Consider the following 17,723-nt stretch of genomic DNA (forward strand, 5'->3'; position numbering starts at 1 on the left):
GCACCTGCACCATATGGAAGTTCCCAGGCTGGGGGTCAAATCAGAGCTACGGCTGCTAGCCTATGCCACCATATCCAAGCCATGTTTGTGACCTACACCACAGCTTGCAGCAATGCCAGATCGCCAACCCACTGAGCGAGACCAGGGATCAAACTTGCATCCTCATGGATCCTAGTTGGGTTCATTATCTGCTGAGCCATGAAGGGAACTCTTTAAAAAAAAAAAAAACCATTTTTAAAAAATTTTTTAAAAGGAAGTGTGGAAAAGGTAGTTGGGTGACCATGTGTCCAGCAAAAACTCAGAGAATTCTATAACTAAAAGGAAGAATGGTGGTTGGGGGTGAGGGAGTTCCCCTTGTGGCACAGTGGAAACAAACCCAACTAGTATCCATGAAGATGTGGGTTCAATTCCTGGCCTCACTCAGTGAGTCCAGGATCCAGTGTTGAGAGGAGCTGCATAGGTCACAGATGCAGCGTGAATCCCTCTTTGCTGTGGCCGTGGTGTAGGCCAGCAGCTGCAGCTCTGATTCAATCCCTACCCTGGGAGCTTCCATATGCCGTAGTTGCAGCCCTAAAAAGTTTAAAAAAAAAAAGGAAGAATAGGGGAATTGACTTTGGGACAAAATTGGCAGTCTAAGGAGAAGGTCTAGAGAAACTGAAAAAGTGAAAGACTCAAACTAGTTAACTTTATTTTTTATGTTACCTTTTTTTTATCAAAGTATAGCTGATTTACAGTGTTGTGCCAATTTCTGCTGTGCAGTGAAGTAACCCAATTATACACACACACACATGCACACACACGCACACACACACTCTCTTTTATTATTTTCCACCATGGTCTAACCCAAGAGATCAAATTAGTTAACTTTAGAACTTGGAAAATTGTATTATGTGTTTTTCACATCCATGTTTCCATTCTAGTAGGAGTTCTCTTGTGGCACAAGGGGTTAAGGATCTGGCATTGTCACTGCAGTAGCTCAGGTTTGGCCTGGGAATTTCCATATGCCATAGGCACAGCAAATAATAATAATAACAATAATAACTTTAACATATAATTGTGTGGTATTTGCTCTGGCGCCAGGCATTTTTCAATGGCCTTTACTTATATCCTCACTTGAATCTTCATGATCATGCTATGATGTAGCACCTTTTACTGTCTACATCTTGCAGATGAGAAAACTTAAGCCTTAGGAAGATTAAAGGGCTTGCCAGTGGTCAGACAGCTAGTGAAGGGTAAAGCCAGATTTTGAACCCTGGTAGTCTAATGCAGAGTGACCTTCGTTAGAAGCATGTCTATAAATAATTTGATGATTTAATAGCAGTTTTTCTCTATTTTTTCTAGGAGATTATTTTTCCTTTATTATTAAGAAAACAATAAAGCAATATCATTATTTGCATTTTAATAGAAATAATATATATACATATGTTTGTAATAATTTGAGAAAAATCCCTAAAACATTTTTAAGTCTAGAGTTCCATGGCATGAGGGTATATTTAGTTGTTGTGCACCCATCGCCACCTTGCCTCTCCAGAGCTTTTTCTCTTTCCCAACTGAAATGCTGCACCCAATAAAAACTAACTCCCCACTTCCCCCACCCCCCAGCCCCTGACACACACCATTCTACTCTGTCTCCATACATCTGAATACTTTAGGAACCTCCTATAAGTGGAATCAGACAATAATTATCCTTTTGTGACTGACACATTTCACTTAGCATAATGTCTTCTAAGTTATCTATGATTTAGGATATGTCAAAGTTTCTTTCCCTTTTAAGGCTGACTAATATCCCATTGTATGTAAATACCAAATTTTCTTTATCTGTTCATCCATTGATGGATGTTTGGGTTGCTTGTACCATTCAGCTGTTATGAACAGTGCTGCAGTGAACATGAGTATACAAATATCTGTTTGAGTCTGTGCTTCCACTTCTTTGGGATACATGTCCAGAAATATAATTGCTGGATCATATGGTAATACTGGATTTAATTTTCTGAGAAATCATCATACTGTTTTCTGCAACAGCTACACCATTTTACATTCTCATCAGCAATGTACAAATCTTCCACATTTTCCACATCCTCACCAGCACTTACTATTTTCCTTGTTTTCCTAAATAGCCATACTTAGGAGTGTGAAGTTAAAGTGGTAAATTTTATATTATATATATCTTACCACAATAAAATAAAAATGTAAATACCAATATTTGATGTAGTCTGTCAAGGAGATTAATATGGAATCACATTTAAGGAATCTAAAGTCCTTAAGAATATATTTTTAGGAGTTCCTATTGTGGCTCAGCGGTAACGAACCTGACTAGTATCCGTGAGGATATGGATTCGATCCCTAGTCCCGCTCAGTGGGTTAAGGAACTGGCATTGCCATGAGCTGTGGTGTAGGTCACAGACACGGCTTGAATCTGGGATTGCTGTGGCTGTGGCTGTGGTGTAGGCCAGCAGCTGCAGCTCCGATTCTATCCCTAGCCTGAGAACTTCTATATATCACAGCTGTGGCCTTAAAAAGACAAAAAAAAAGAGAATATATTTTTACCCTAAGTTAACAGTATCTGAAATTTTTTAGAACCCTCATAGCTACCTCCTGAAGTTTAAAAAGTCAGTTATTTCAGAAAAAAAATCGATCATGAATCCAAAAAAAATGTCTGAAACACTGAAATAGAATAACTTGTTAGAAGTTGAGATGGTCTAAAAATATTTGACAGTTGTACCAACCTTAAAATACTGTAACTCTTCTGTTTGGTGCTTTGAATCCAGTTAATTATTAACCTTTGTTGTGATTTTTGTTGTTGTTGTTTATTTCTAGGAAAACACCATAATCCTGCAGGAGCTACTCCCACTGCGGGCCAAAGTAGCCAAACTACTGGGCTACAGCACACATGCTGACTTTGTCCTTGAGATGAACACTGCGAAGAGTACACACCATGTGACAGCCTTTCTAGGTTAGTCCCTTCTTTCTTAGTCCCTTGTACATTTCCATTTCTTTTTTTTCTGTGACTGTTTTCATGGTACCAACGTGCCAGAGGGCCTCAGAATTTAATATGTCCTTGAAAACATTCTGTTTTTCATTCAAGAGAAATGTGTTAGTCACCTACTATGTGTTAGTTATTGTGCTTGGTCCTAAGGGTTATTAAAATAGTCTATCTGCATCTTGCTGGAATTTTTTTTTTTTTTTTGTCTTTTTGCCATTTCTTGGGCCACTCCCATGGCATGTGGAAATTCCCAGGCTAGGAGTCGAATCGGAGCTGTAGCCACTGGCCTACGCCAGAGCCACAGCAACACAGGATCCGAGCCGCGTCTGCAACCTACACCACAGCTCACGGCAACGCCGGATCCTTAACCCACTGAACAAGGCCAGGGATCAAACCCGCAACTTCATGGTTCCTAGTCGGATTCGTTAACCGCTGAGCCACGATGGGAACTCCTTGCTGGGAATTTTTATATTAATTCCTAACAAGACATCTAGGGACCTATAGAGAGTATTAACTCGTTGGCTTTGTTCACTGTCACTAGGTGTTTGTTAGATTATGATTGCTTATTAATTCGTATGAAATAAGCTGACATATAGGACATAAATGAAAATAGAGCATATAAAAACAAAAAAATGTTTTATATTCCAGAATATTTTATATTATATAAAAGTAATCTAAAATAATATGCATCAAAACTGTTAGCTAGTCACTATAACCACATTCATTTAAAATCACTTTCTCATTAATCTTTTTAAAACCATGGTTCTTATGTCCATGACATTTAGTCATTGGTACTCACTCTGTCACCCTTAGCATATCTCAGATGTCACTATTCCAATAGTCACTCTGGCTTTCTCTTTCATTTTAGTGGAAATAATTAACATAGCCATTGTGAAGACACTAATTTTTGTTTGTTTTAATCTTCCTTAATCAAAGTTTACCACAGTATGATTTTTTTTTTTACATACTCATTGACGCCTTTCAGACTATTCACCTTGAACAACTAGTGTGTAATTTTATTAGCTTAAGTTGAAGATTATTAATAATTGTTAAAAATCAATATTTAGCCTGAAATTTGATCCACGGTGTTCTCATTGGCTATACCTTGAATTATTAATGTATATGCTAACATTGTATATGACATGTACTAAGTGCTCCATAAATAATAGCTATTTGTTATCATATGATTCATTTATCCATTCATGAGACATTTATGAAATAACTAACCTGTACTAGGCAGTATGGTGCATGGTTAGACTAGAGAAAGAAAGAAGGTAAGATTCTTTCCTCAATGAATTTTCCACAGAGTAGAAGCAACTGAGATGTGAGCCAGTAATTGCCGTATATTCTGATGTATTTCATACAAGAGAATAGCTCAGGGGGTTAACAGGTTTGGTGAGAATGTTTCCTTTCGTGGTGACTGCATATACTGACATTTTCCTTAATAATACCCCATTAACTTAATTTTTAAAAGTAGTTGTCCCTCTGATGTAAAATTGGCATATTCATTCCCATCTGTATTCACATATTTTTCACAGACCTAATCAGAATTTTCTCTCTCTGTATCTTCCATGAGTGTCTTCTTTTTGTTTCATGGAACTCCCTAGGCTGCTGCCTTCACCTCATACTGTGGGATTGCTTCCCAAACTGCCTTGTCCCTTAGAAAGCCCACATGTTTTATCTAATTATGGAGAATAACAAATTATGGTAAAGGGATACATAATCAAAGCATGTTCCTTCAACCATATACAGTGACATAGTCAGAAACTTACCAGAGTATTAAATTGCAGTATCCACCCTAAAAGTAGAACTGCTGTGTACAAATAGACCTTCTCTGTGAAAATGTGGTCATGACAAACTAAAGCCAGGGCTGTCACAGGCATGGAGCAGTTCTTAGTCTCTCTGACCACAGATCTGAATCACTACCTCTCAGAGGCGCCTGACCTCACCGAAGAATAATCATGTACCTGAGTTTAGTTTCACTATCGCTTCATCCCCTGAATTATAACATTCTTGAGTCAGATTTATCTGAGATGAACTTCAGCTTTGTTGATGCTGGATGGAAGTTGTGGGCTGGTTTGGGTGGTACAGAAAAAAAGGAGAGTGAGGAGCCATGGAATAAATTAGCCTGAAGAGAACAGCAGTGCTGACATAATAAGGCGTGCTTCCCTCTCTCTCTCCCTCCTGCCCTCCTCCCTTCCTTCTTTTCTCCTGATTTATTCGTATGGGGCTTGACAAAGGAGGAAGGACCAGGCTAAAATACTGGTGGTATGTGCACATATGCTTGGTCCCAAGAGACTGCTGACTTTTTTCTCTTCCATTACAGATGATTTAAGCCAGAAATTAAAACCCTTGGGTGAGGCAGAACGAGAGTTCATTTTGAATTTGAAGAAAAAGGAATGTGAAGAGAAAGGTTTTGAATATGATGGCAAAATCAATGCCTGGGATCTACATTACTATATGACTCAGACAGAAGAACTCAAGTACTCTGTGGACCAAGAGATCCTCAAGGAATACTTCCCAATTGAAGTGGTCACTGAAGGCTTGCTGAACATCTATCAGGAGTTGTTGGGACTCTCCTTTGAGCAAGTGACAGATGCTCATGTTTGGAATAAAAGTGTTACCCTGTACACGGTGAAGGATAAAGCCACAGGAGAAGTATTAGGACAGTTCTACTTGGACCTCTATCCAAGGTACTGAGGATCACATTGTTGGAAGGGACCTTGGGGATTCACCTCCTACCCCATTTGAGACTCTTGTCATTCATAATTCTCATATGTGTTTCCTAGTAAAGGGATTTAAAATGTGGGCTCTAAAGCCATTATGTCTGACTTCATCACTTCCTAGGGAAGTTACTTAATTTCTCTTTACCTCAGTTTCCTTACCTATATTAAGGTCCTGTAAAATGGAAATATCAGTCATACCTCCTTCGTAAGGTTATTGTGAGGACTAAAATGGTTAATTACATGCAAAGCGTTTAGAAGACCGCCCAGCACACAGCAGGTGCTTAGTAAATGTGAGCTGCTGTCATCATCATCATCTTCGTCATCTAATTTGTGTACTGCATTTAATTTAAAATGACCTCAGAATATTTATTATTCAAATGACCTGTCTGCCAGTACTCAAATCTGTGACCACTCCCTTTAGTCTGGCTGCAAGGCAGCACAGTATAAAGGAATAACAAAAATCTTGGCAGTCGGCCAAACTTGAGTTACCATGCCTGAATGACATAACCTTTATGAGTCTCTATTTCCACCTTTATAATAAGGGACTGATATTTCCTTTCCTGTTTTGTGCGTTAGCCTATATATGCTAATCACCAGCCTGGGCATTCCATCAGTGGTAAGAATTTAAAATACTATTATTACTGCTGGTAGCATGTAGTATCTATGGACTCTGCAGTTTCAACAGACATGAAAGGATTTGGATTACTTTCTCTGTAGGCTGCTTTCTAAAACAAAGCCAGCTTGTTACAATCAATAATCCATTTTACTAAATAGGCCAGAGGAAATTATAGCATCTCCCTAAATCTGCAGCACATAAAGTTCATTATCTACTGATTGGTGGTGACTTTGGGAAGGAGGCTAGATAACTATTATCAACCAGACTGGAGGCAGCAGTGCCATATCTCAATGCATTATAGACTTACTTTCACTTCTTTTTTTGTTTTTAAGTATTTTCTTAAAATTCTGGAGCTTTTCTTTCTCTCTCTCTCTCTCTCTCTTTTTTTTTTTTTTTTTTTGCTTTTTAGGGCCACACCTGCAACATATAGACGTTCTCATTCCTGAGCTAGGAGTCAAATTGGAGCTGCAGCTGCCAGCCTACACCACAGCCACAGCAATGCACGATCTGTGCTGCCTCTGTGACCTACACTGCACTTCTCGGGCAATGCCAGATCCTTAACCCACTGAGCAGGGCCAGGGATGAACCGCATCCTCATGGAAACTGGTTGGGTTCATTATCACTGAGACACAACAGGAATTCCCTTACTTTCACTTCTGATATGATCTAAAAATAAACCCATGTCACGTATAGATAAGTCTATTTTTAATTGAAAAGTGTTGAGATACACTTTTAGGCCAAGTATTCTTTCAGGGGAAATCCTTCAACATTGGAGTCTCCTATAGCTGTCCCCAGATTATCTTTCCATGGTCAAAGATAGCAATCTATGCTACCCAATCCTTTCTCTGCCAGATAGAACTAGCGTCTTTCACACTCAAATATCTGGCCATTGCTACCAGCCCTCAAGTATGGGGACCAGAGAATGCTATTTTGTGAGGGTAGTAACCTCATTAATATTCACTTTCTGTCACCTGACATGTTTGCTTCAAAAAAAGTGAGATAAATTAAGTTGTCCTCTCTGTCTCCCTGACAAAGAAGGACATTTGTATTAGGTTTTGGAAAAATCAGTTTCTTTTTTTAATCATTTTCCAATTTTTATTCACCAAATGCTGAGATTCTCAACAGAAAAAAAAAAAAAAAAAAGCAGAGAAACACTCTCATAATTCCAACATAAGATTGCCAGGTGAGAACATCTTTTTTTTTTTTTTTTTTTTTTTTTTGTCTTTTTGTCTCTTTAGGGCTGCACCCTCAGCATACAGAGTTTCCCAGGCTAGGCGTCCAATCAGAGCTGTAGTTGCCAGCCACAGCCCCAGCAACACGGGATCTGAGCCACATCTTCAACCTACACCACAGCTTACGGCAACACCAGATTCTTAACCCACTGAGCGAGACCAGGGATCAAACCCAAGTCCTCATGGATGCTAGTCTGGTTCATTAACCACCGAGCCATGATGGGAACTCCAAGAATATCTTTCAAAATCACCATCATGTTATAAACAAAATATAAAAAGACGTAATTACAGGATAAGAAAACCTTTAAAATGAAATAAATGAAGTTTGATTCAAAAAGGAGAGATAAATATCCCTTAATGGCACTGATTTTTAAGTTGGTAGAAAGTCTTAGGCATTTCATAATAGACTAAGAAGTATAAAATATAGCAGGATAAACCCTTCCCAGATTACTTTTCTGTTTACCTGTTTATGCAACTCAGTCTAACTACATGAAGTCACTTCAGAAGCACTGATTGAACATCCAGAGGCTGGGCTGGCTGAAAATGTTACCAAAGTCAGTGCACAGTTTCTGGTGTACATATCCACAGTTTGTCTCCCTGTCCCTTCTCATGTCAGCCTTCCTTTCCCATGTCCCTGCTCACTCCTAGCACAGCCTGGGCAGTTCTTGGTTGTTGTTTCTTCGTCTTCTTCTTCTTCTTCTTCTTCTTTTTAAAAGGCCGCCCCTGTGGCATATGGAAGTTCCCAGGCCAGGCATCAGATCAAAGCTGCAGCTGCCAGCCTATGCCACAGCCACAGCAATGCCAGATCTGAGCTCCATTTGCAACCTGTGCTGCAGCTTGCAGCAATGTGGGATCCTTAACCCACTAAAGGAGGCCAGGTATTAAACCCACATCCTCATGGATACTAGTCAGGTTCTTAACCCACTGAATCACAGCGGGAATTCCTGATGTTGTTTCTTTATTTTTACTTTTACTTTTTACTTAACTTTTATTTATTTTAAATAGACTTTATCTTTTAGAGCAGTTTTAGGTTCATAGCAAAATGAGCATGAAGTACAGAGATTTCCCATATCCTCTCTGCCCTCATACATGCATAGTTTCCCCTGTGATTAACATTCCCCGCCAGAGTGATATGTTTGTTAACAATTGATTAACCTACATCGACACATCATTATTACTCAAATTACCTTTGGGTTCACTCTTGATGTTATACTTATTGTGAATTTGGAAAAACATATGTAACATGTGTCTACCATTATAGTATAATACAGTGCCCTAAAAATCCTCTATGTTCTGCCTCTTCATCCTTTCCCTCACCACCCCAACCCCTGGCAACCACTGATCTTACTAGTTTCTCCATAGTTTTGCCTTTTCTGAAATGTCGAATGGTTGGAATCATACACTGTGTAGCCTTTTCAGATTGGCTTCTTTGATTTAGCATTATGCATTTAAGACTCCTCCATGTCTTTTCATAGCTTGATTGCTCATCTTTTCTTTTTAGCACTGACTAATATTACATTGCCTAGATGTACCACAGTTTATTTATCCATTCATCTACTAAAGGGCATCCTGTTTGCTTCCAAGTTTCGGCAGTTATGAATAATGGTGTTATGAACATCCATGTGCAGGTTTTTGTGTAACCATAAGGTTTCAGGCCCTTTGGATAGGTACCAGTGAGTGCAATCACTAGGTTGTGTAAGAGTATGTTTTTAGTGTCTTGTTTCGTTTGCTTTTTAGGGCCGCACCTGCAGCATTTGGAAGTTCCCAAGCTACAGGCTGCATCTGAGCTACAGCTGCCAGCCTAAGCCAAAGCCACAGCAACGTGGGATCCGAGCCACATCTGCAACCTACACTACAGCTCACGGCAACACTGGATGCCCGACCCACTGAGTGAGGCCAGGGATTGATCCTGCATCCTCATGTTTACTTGTTGGATTTATTTCCACTGTGCCGCAATGGGAACTACCTATAAGCCACAAAACTTCCAGAGTGGATGTCCCATTTTGCATTCCAACCAGCGATGAATGAGAGTATCTATTGCTCCACATACTTGTCAACATTTGGTGTTGTCAGTGTTCTGGATTTTGGTCATTCTAGTAGGTGTATAGTGATATCTCGTTTTTTTTGTTTGTTTGTTTGTTTTGTGTTTGTCTTTTTAGGGCCGCACCTGCAGCATATGGAGGTTCCCAGGCTAGGGGTTGAATCGGAGCTACACCTGCCGGCCTATGCTACACTGCTGTCCTACACCACAGCCACAGCAACGGCACATCCAAGCCGAGTCTGTGACCTACACCACAGCTCACGGCAACGCCCAATCCTTAACCCATTGAACGAGACCAGGGATTGAACCCACAACCTCATGGCTCCTAGTCGGATTTGTTTCCACTGCACCACAATGGGAACTCCTATATCTCATTTTAATTTGCATTTCCCTGATGATATATGAGGTGAAACAACTTTTCATATACTTAATTACCATTCTGTATCTCCTTTGATATTGTTTTTTTAATGGGTGAGTGTTAAGAATTCTTCATATATTTTGGATAACAGTCTTTTATCAGATGTTTCTTTTGCAAATATTTCCTCTCAGCCTGTGGCTGGTCTTCTCATTTTCTTGACAGTGTCTTTCTCAGAGCATAAAATTTTCATTTTAATGAAATCTAGCTTATTGATTTTTTTTTCTTTCTTGGATTGTGCCTTTGGTGTTGCTTCTAAAAAGTCATTGTCAAACCCAGGGTCATCTGGATTTCCTCCTGTGTTATATACTGGGCATTTTGTGGTTTTGCATTTTATATTTAGGTCTGTGATCCATTTTAGAGTGAGTTTTTATGAAGCATGTAAGGCCTGTGTCTAGACTCATTTTTTTGCATGTGGTGTCCAGCTGTTCCAGCACCATTTGTTGAAAACTGTCTGTGCTCTGTTGTATAGCCTTTGTCCTTTTGTCAAAGAACAGTTAACTATAGAAATATATTTTTAATTTCCAACTATTTGGCTATTTTCTAGGTAGCCTTCTGTTATTTCCCGTCTGGTTGTGTTATTGTTGGAGAATATACTTTATAGTATTTAAATTCTTTTAAAATGGTATGATATATTTTATGGCCAACATATCATTAGTTGTGGTGAGTGTCCCATGTGCATTTGAGTACTGTAAGTGTCAATTATGTGAAGATGATTGGTAGTGTTGTTCAGATTTTCTGCATCCAAATTGATTTTCTCTTGGCCTATTCAGTCAATTACTGAGAGAGGAATGAAGTCTCTAAATAATTTGTCTATTTCTCCTTTCACTTCTATTAGCTTTTGCTTTGTGTGTTTTGAAGCTCTGCTTTTATATATATATATATATATTTAGAATGGTTATATCTACTTAGAGAAGTGGCCCCTTTATCATTATATGATGTTCCTTATTTTCTCAATAATTTGCCTTATTCTATTTGTCTGCTATTACTGTAGCCATGATTAGCACTTACATAGTGTATCTTTTTCCATCTTTTAACTTTTTACCTATCTTTCACTTTTTATTTATAGTGGGTTTCTTATAGACACTGTGGTTGGTGCTTTCTTTTTTTATCCATTGTAATAACCCATTTTAATCAGTGTGCTTAGAACATTTACACTTAATATTAAGTATTAACATGATTGTATTACAATCTACCATCTTACTATTTTTCCCATCTATGCTTTTCCCTCCTTTTCTGACTTCTTATGGGCCGATAGGATTTTTAATGATATATTTTTGTCTACTCTTGGCTTATTATTTATATTTCCTTTTAATTTTTTTATTGGTTGCCTAAGGTTTTAAAGTGTACGTCTTTAATCATGTCTACCTTCAAACTTATATTTCTTATCATTTGTGCTGTTGTTGGCCTACATACTACTTTCACATATGCTGTGACACCCAATGCATTGTTAATGTTATTTGTATTTTATTTATTTACTTATTTTTTTGGCTTTTTAGAGCCACACATGTGGCATGTGGAAGTTCCCTGGCTGGAGGTTTAATCAGAGCTATAGCTGCCGACTTACGCCACAGCTGAGGAACATAGGACCTGAGCCACATCTGGGACCTACACCATAGCTCATGGCAACACCAGATTCTTAACCTACTGAAGCAAAGCCAGGGATCGAACCTGCATCCTCATGAATGCTAGTCATGCTCATTACCACTGATACACAGTGGCAACTTCCACATTGTTAATATCATTGATTTAAATAGCTGTTATTCAGAGCAATTCAAAATAAATAAGTTGTAATCTATCTTAATTTATTATATTTTTAGCACTAACTGTTTTGTTGACACAAATTTAGAGTGGTATTATATATCCTTTCTGCCTGGACAACTTGTTTAAAATTTCTTGTCGTTCTAGTTTGTTGGTAATGTATAATACCAGTTATTGTTTGAGAAAGTCTTTATTTTTCTTTTTTTTGTAAAATATACTTCTACTATTCATAGGATTCTGGGTTTACAGGAATTTTCTATCAGCACTTTAAAGATGGCATTCCGTTGTCTTCTCACTTTCATAGTTTCTGACAAGAGATTGGCTGTGATTCTTATCTTTGTCCTTGTATATATAATGTGTGCTTTTCCTCTTACTGCCTTCAGGATTTTCTCTTTGTTCTTATTTTTCAGCAGTTCTATACACTTAGTCATATGGGATTAAATTTTTTACCTTCCTTTTTTTCTGGTTGGTTGTTTGTTTTGTATTTGGCTTCCTTGATGTTCTCTGAAATAGTTGGATTTGGGGTTTAGTGTCATTAAATTTGGAAGATTCTCAGTGATTCAAATATTTCTTCTATTGTGTTCTCTATTCTGAAATTCCAGTTATATATATAGTAAATCATTTTGTATTGTCCTGTGGCTCTTGATTCTCTGTTCTTGGGGCAGGGGGATGCTTTTAAACATCTTTGTATTTTAGGGTGGCTTCAATTGGCCTATCTTTTGGTGCAATGATTCTTTCCTTGGCTAGGGCAAGTATCTAATGAGACTATCAAAGGCATTCTTCATCTCCATTACTGTGCTTTTTATTTCTAGCATTTTCATTTTATCTCAAAGTTTCCAACTCTGCCAAAATTTTCCACCTGACTGTACATAATGTCTACTTTTTCCTCCAGAATCTTTAACATTTAACAGTTTTAGTTATGTTCAACACTCTGATTGCTCCAATATCTTTGTCATATCTGAGTCAATTTTTTTGCTCTCTTTGCTTCTTGATGTACTGTTCTTTTTTTTCTTACATCTTCATATGGTGTAAAAAAAATTTTTTAGGTCAAACATCTTACGTATTTATAGAAAGATTAAGGTAAATATTTTTTGTACCCAATAGCCGGTACATATTTACTTCTGCTAGGCCTTTAATATGAGTGTTTGACTCTAGTAGTTGAGCTGAGTTTGCGATTTGTTGTTTTGTTTAACTTCAGTGGACCCAAAGCCTCAGATCCCTGTATATGTTTAGGATCAGGGCTTTTGCTAGAGTTTTCCTCAGTGTCTGTTATACTCTCAATTTTAGGTCTTCCATTTGCACTATGCCTTAGAGCTGGTCTCTTCATGCTCTTGTTGCTCTCAGAGCAGTAGATTGCTATTATTTGTTACTAGATGCCTGTTAGCCTGGATAGGGGAGAGACTTTTCTCTTGTTCTGATTAAGGGTCAGCCTTAAGTAGGCTCTGAGTCCCTGGGTCTTAGGAATGGGCCTATCCAGTGATACTGCCCCACCCTCAGCTGTGGGTCTAGGCCAAGGATGTTTTCATGCCCTTCCTTCAGGAGTAGAGAGGTTTTTTCCTATTACCGTCCCCCAGTGGCAGTGGGTTTTTACCAATGCTCTTAGGGAAACAGATTTTGTTGCCCTATCACTAGAAGTTCAAGGCTCAATGTTCTCTAGGAAAGAGGTGAAAAAGATCTAGGCAATACTTCCTTCCAGCAGGCCTGGGTTGGCACCGATTCTTTTTCAGGCTCTTATCTTGCCCCTGTCTTTTTTGTGTGTACCCAGTGAGGTCTGAGGGAGAAAACCCTGCAAATGCATGCAGAATTTCCCTTATCTGACAGAACATTGTAAATCAACTATAATAAAAATTTTTTAAAATTTTCCTTATCCAGCAACTCCTAATGGTTCCCTTTTTTGGCTGGTCCACCGTCTGTCTTTAGCAGTGTGTTAAAATTCTCTTACTGTTGTCTGCACTGTCTGCCCCAGGTAAGAAAAATGCTTGTTTCCTTTCTCTCTCTCCTGAAGGCGCCTATCTTAGATTATAGGTTGGTTGCCCTTCAACCTTCACATTCTGATGGGTTCAAGAAAAGTTGTGATTTACAGCTTGTCCATCAAGTTGTTGTAAGAATAGGAGCAATGTCCATTTCAGTTTTCTACATTTTCATAGGAAGTGGTAAAAAGGCTAGTTTGTTTTTGTTTAATCTGAACAGCATCAGCAGGAGAAAAAAACAAAAAAAAACAAAAAAACTGAGAGTAATGTGTCACCAAGAAGAAATAATTCAGAAAAAGATGTACAAATCAAATCAAAACATCAAACTAAAAAATCCACACCAAATTTGAATGTGCTTTAGTCTTTTTTTTTTTTTTTTCCTCTCTTTTTGTCTTTTTTTAGGGCCGCACTTGCAGCATATGGAGGTTCCCAGGCTAGGGGTCTAATCGGATCTGTAGCCACCAGCCTACGCCAGAACCACAGCAACGCCAGATCCAAGCCATGTCTGTGACCTACACCACAGCTCACAGCAATGCCAGATCCTTAACCCACTGAGCAAGGCCAGGGATCGAACCCGTAACCTCATGTTTCCTAGTCGGATTCGTTTCTGCTGCGCCACGACAGGAACTCCTAAGTGTGCTTTAGTCTTCAAAGCCCCCCCAAAAAAAGGAGGAAATCTACTCCTGTAATAAAGTCTAATGGCCCCACAGCTTTTGGAGAGACTATCACTGATAATCATGTTCTCCTAGAATAGACAACTTTATAGTATAATTTATGCTTTTCCCAAGCTAACTAAAAGAACTCTGTTTCCCAAAAAAGCCTGTCTAGTTTATAAAAGGAGCTCATTTAATTATGAGTACTGATTCTTCCTTCCTTGAATAAAAGGAACTACCTTATTGTCTGAGTTTTAGTTTTTATCAGTTTTTTTTTTTTTAATCAGGTTTAATCTTAAAGAGAAACTACCTAGTCAAACTATCTTTTATCTCCCTTTTGCTTCAACACTTTGTGGCATTTAATGACTCTATCTTTGAAGAAGAAAAGCAGGAGCTCATTAAAATAAATCAGTCAGCTGTATTCCATTTGCGGCATATAGTCTTAATTCTTACATTAAGATTTTTCAAAGTCCCCGTCATGGCTCCACGGAAACAAATGGACTAGTATGGATGAGGATGCAGGTTCGATCCCTGGCCTCACTCAGTGGGTTAAGGCTCCAGCGTTGCTGTGTGCTGTGGTGTAGGTCATAGACACAGCTTGGATCCCACATGGCTGTGACTGTGGTGTAGACTGGCAGCTATAGTTCCAGTTGGACCCCTAGCCTGAGACCCTCCATATGCCAAGGGTGTGGCCCTTAAAAATAATAATAATAATAATAATTTTTAAAAAAAGATTTTTCAACAAAAGAAAACTTGGAAACATAACTCATAACAAGTGATAGTGGGTTTTTCTTTGTTTTTCCATTTCAACAAAAGATTGACTGACTCTATAAAAGGTGAATTAAATGTTTCAAAGAAACTTCTGTTAGAAAATATTTGATTTAATGACTAAGAGACGCCAGGCAGTATTGTTGCTAAAGAAGAATGTTTCTCCACTGTGCTCTGGTTCTTAGGGAAGGAAAATACAACCATGCAGCCTGCTTTGGTCTCCAGCCTGGCTGCCTCCTGCCTGATGGGAGCCGCATGATGTCTGTGGCTGCCCTCGTGGTGAACTTCTCACAGCCACGAGCAGGTCGTCCCTCTCTCCTGAGACACGATGAGGTGAGGACTTACTTCCATGAATTTGGTCACGTCATGCATCAGATTTGTGCGCAGGTGAGTGATTTATTTTATGCTAAACCTATTCATTGCTTTTCCAGATATTTGTTTTCACGAATGTCGCGTTTCTCCCCTTAACGTGTTTTCTCAGAAGCTGAACGTATTCAAGAACTTCATAGGCTCTCTGCAAAAACACAAAATTGTTCTTTTGCATCCTCTTTCACAATGTATTTTCACTCATAGATTGATCCACTGATGGAAGTGCTTCATAAGATACCACTTTATGACAAAGGAAAGAAAACTATCATAAAGGAAGGGTTGCAAATAGTGTTTGTTCCTTTTTAGTCTTTCCTTCATAGGAATTGGGTGTAAGCTTTGAAGATAAACTGTGCAGTATTCTGTCTCTTCTGCTTATTAATGCTTTGTTTAGTTTAATGGTTTTCAACCATCCAAACTCAGTACTCCTTTTTCAATAATAAATATTTAGTAACACCTTCCTTCACTAGCCTTAAATTAAAATCAGATATAACATGATATAACCATGGGGAGAATTTGCCAGGAAGGGGAGGAGCATGTGCAAAGGAATTCAACTTCTTTCTCTTTTTTATTTCTGAAAATGAAAGGTGCATTTAGTCTCAACTTTGTAACACAGTCCAGTAAACTCGACCCAAACTGATCTGGGATGAACCACGTGAACTTGCTAATATTTAACCACCATTGACATATGAAAACATCTAGTTCAGTTATTAAACCTAAAAAACTGATATTTACACAAAAAGGGACAGTTTTCCAGATTTGAAATCTCCATGCATCTCTGAAGGTAAACTTTTAAAAAATAACCTCTTTATTAGAAAGTTTTAGATTTACGGAAAAGTTGCAAAGATGGTAAAGAAATTGCCTGTGTACCCCTTGCCTTGTTTCCCCTACTGTTTACATCTTACATTATTATAATACATTTGCGAAAACTAAGAAGCAAACACTGGGACAGTACTCCTAACTAAACTCCACACTTTATTTGGATTTTACTAGTTTTTTCTTTTTCTAACAGTCTTTTTCTATACAGATAATTTCTAAAATCTATATAATATCCTCACTAAACATAAAAGAGCATTTTTAAAATGTTTTTCTAATGGTAATGTCTGGGCTTGGCTGTGGAGTATGACATGACATAATGATGTATTCAGGTTATATGTAAATAACCCTGAATCCTGCAGCAAAAACTGCAGACCGATATATAAATGATTTGTTTGGTGAACTCAGGTCCAAGAATGGTATTGATAGTTCTCTTAGTTCAGATTGTTATAACAGAATACCACAGATTGGATGGTTTATAAACAATAGAAATTTCTCACAGTTCTGGAAGCTGAAATCTAAGATCCAGGCGCTGGCAGACTTAGTTTCTGGTGAGGACCTGCTTTCTGGTTCTGAGACAGCCGTTTCTGACTGTGTGCTCACATCGTGGAAAGGAGGTCTCGGGTGTCCTTTCTACAGCCCTAATCCCATTCATAGGACTACTTCTTCATGACCTGATCGCCTCCCAGCAGCCTTACGTCCTACCATCGCATTAGGAGTTAGGTTTCCACATTGGAATTTAGGGGCAGGACGCAAATATTCAGACCATAGCACCAGTGATGATATAATTTCCCAAAATGGTAAATGCCTCTTAGGAAACTCCCAAATGGAAAGGTAATCATAGGGATACGCTATGTGGCTCAGTGGGTTAAGAACCCAACATAGTCTCTGTCAGGATGTGAGTTTGATCCCTAGCCTCACTCAGTGGGTTAAGGATCTGGCATCACCACAAACCGCAGCATAGGTCACAGATGGGCCTTGGATCTGGTGTTGCCGTGGTTGTGGTGTAGGCCAGCAGCTGTAGCTCCAATTCAGCCCCTGCCTTGGGAACTTCCATTTGCTTCAAGTGCAGCCATAAAAAGGAACAAAAAGATTTGGACAATTGGTTCTAGTAGTTAAAGTCTTGAAAACTGTGCAAAATTGTGAAAAGTGTGCAAAAAATACTTTGTAAAAAAATACATGCAATGGAGTCAGTTTCTAAGCTCATTTAATTATAGATTTTTCATTTATATGACTGCCCAGCAGGACATATGAGTGATATGTGGAGTATGGAACAATTTTTGGCAGTCCAGACATGTGCAACTCAGTCCTGGTCATCCAGCATCCCACCCCTAGAGCAGCCCCTAATCATTGTAGTAACCAGAAATATAACCACT

At 38.6% G+C, this 17,723-nt stretch overlaps 1 protein-coding gene across 7 annotated transcripts in view; it reads left to right on the top strand.

The window, feature by feature from the left end:
* The window catches only part of NLN (neurolysin), a 107,918-nt gene that overhangs the window by 65,302 nt on the left and 24,893 nt on the right, over positions 1-17,723 (top strand). For all 7 annotated transcript variants that reach the window (NM_214359.2, XM_005672490.3, XM_005672488.3 and 4 more), the window contains 3 exon segments: positions 2,818-2,953; positions 5,310-5,676; positions 15,351-15,552. In NM_214359.2, the coding sequence (NP_999524.1) occupies positions 2,818-2,953; positions 5,310-5,676; positions 15,351-15,552 (705 nt within the window).

This window comes from Sus scrofa, chromosome 16 (assembly GCF_000003025.6).
Source record: "Sus scrofa isolate TJ Tabasco breed Duroc chromosome 16, Sscrofa11.1, whole genome shotgun sequence".
Lineage (NCBI taxonomy): Eukaryota > Metazoa > Chordata > Mammalia > Artiodactyla > Suidae > Sus > Sus scrofa.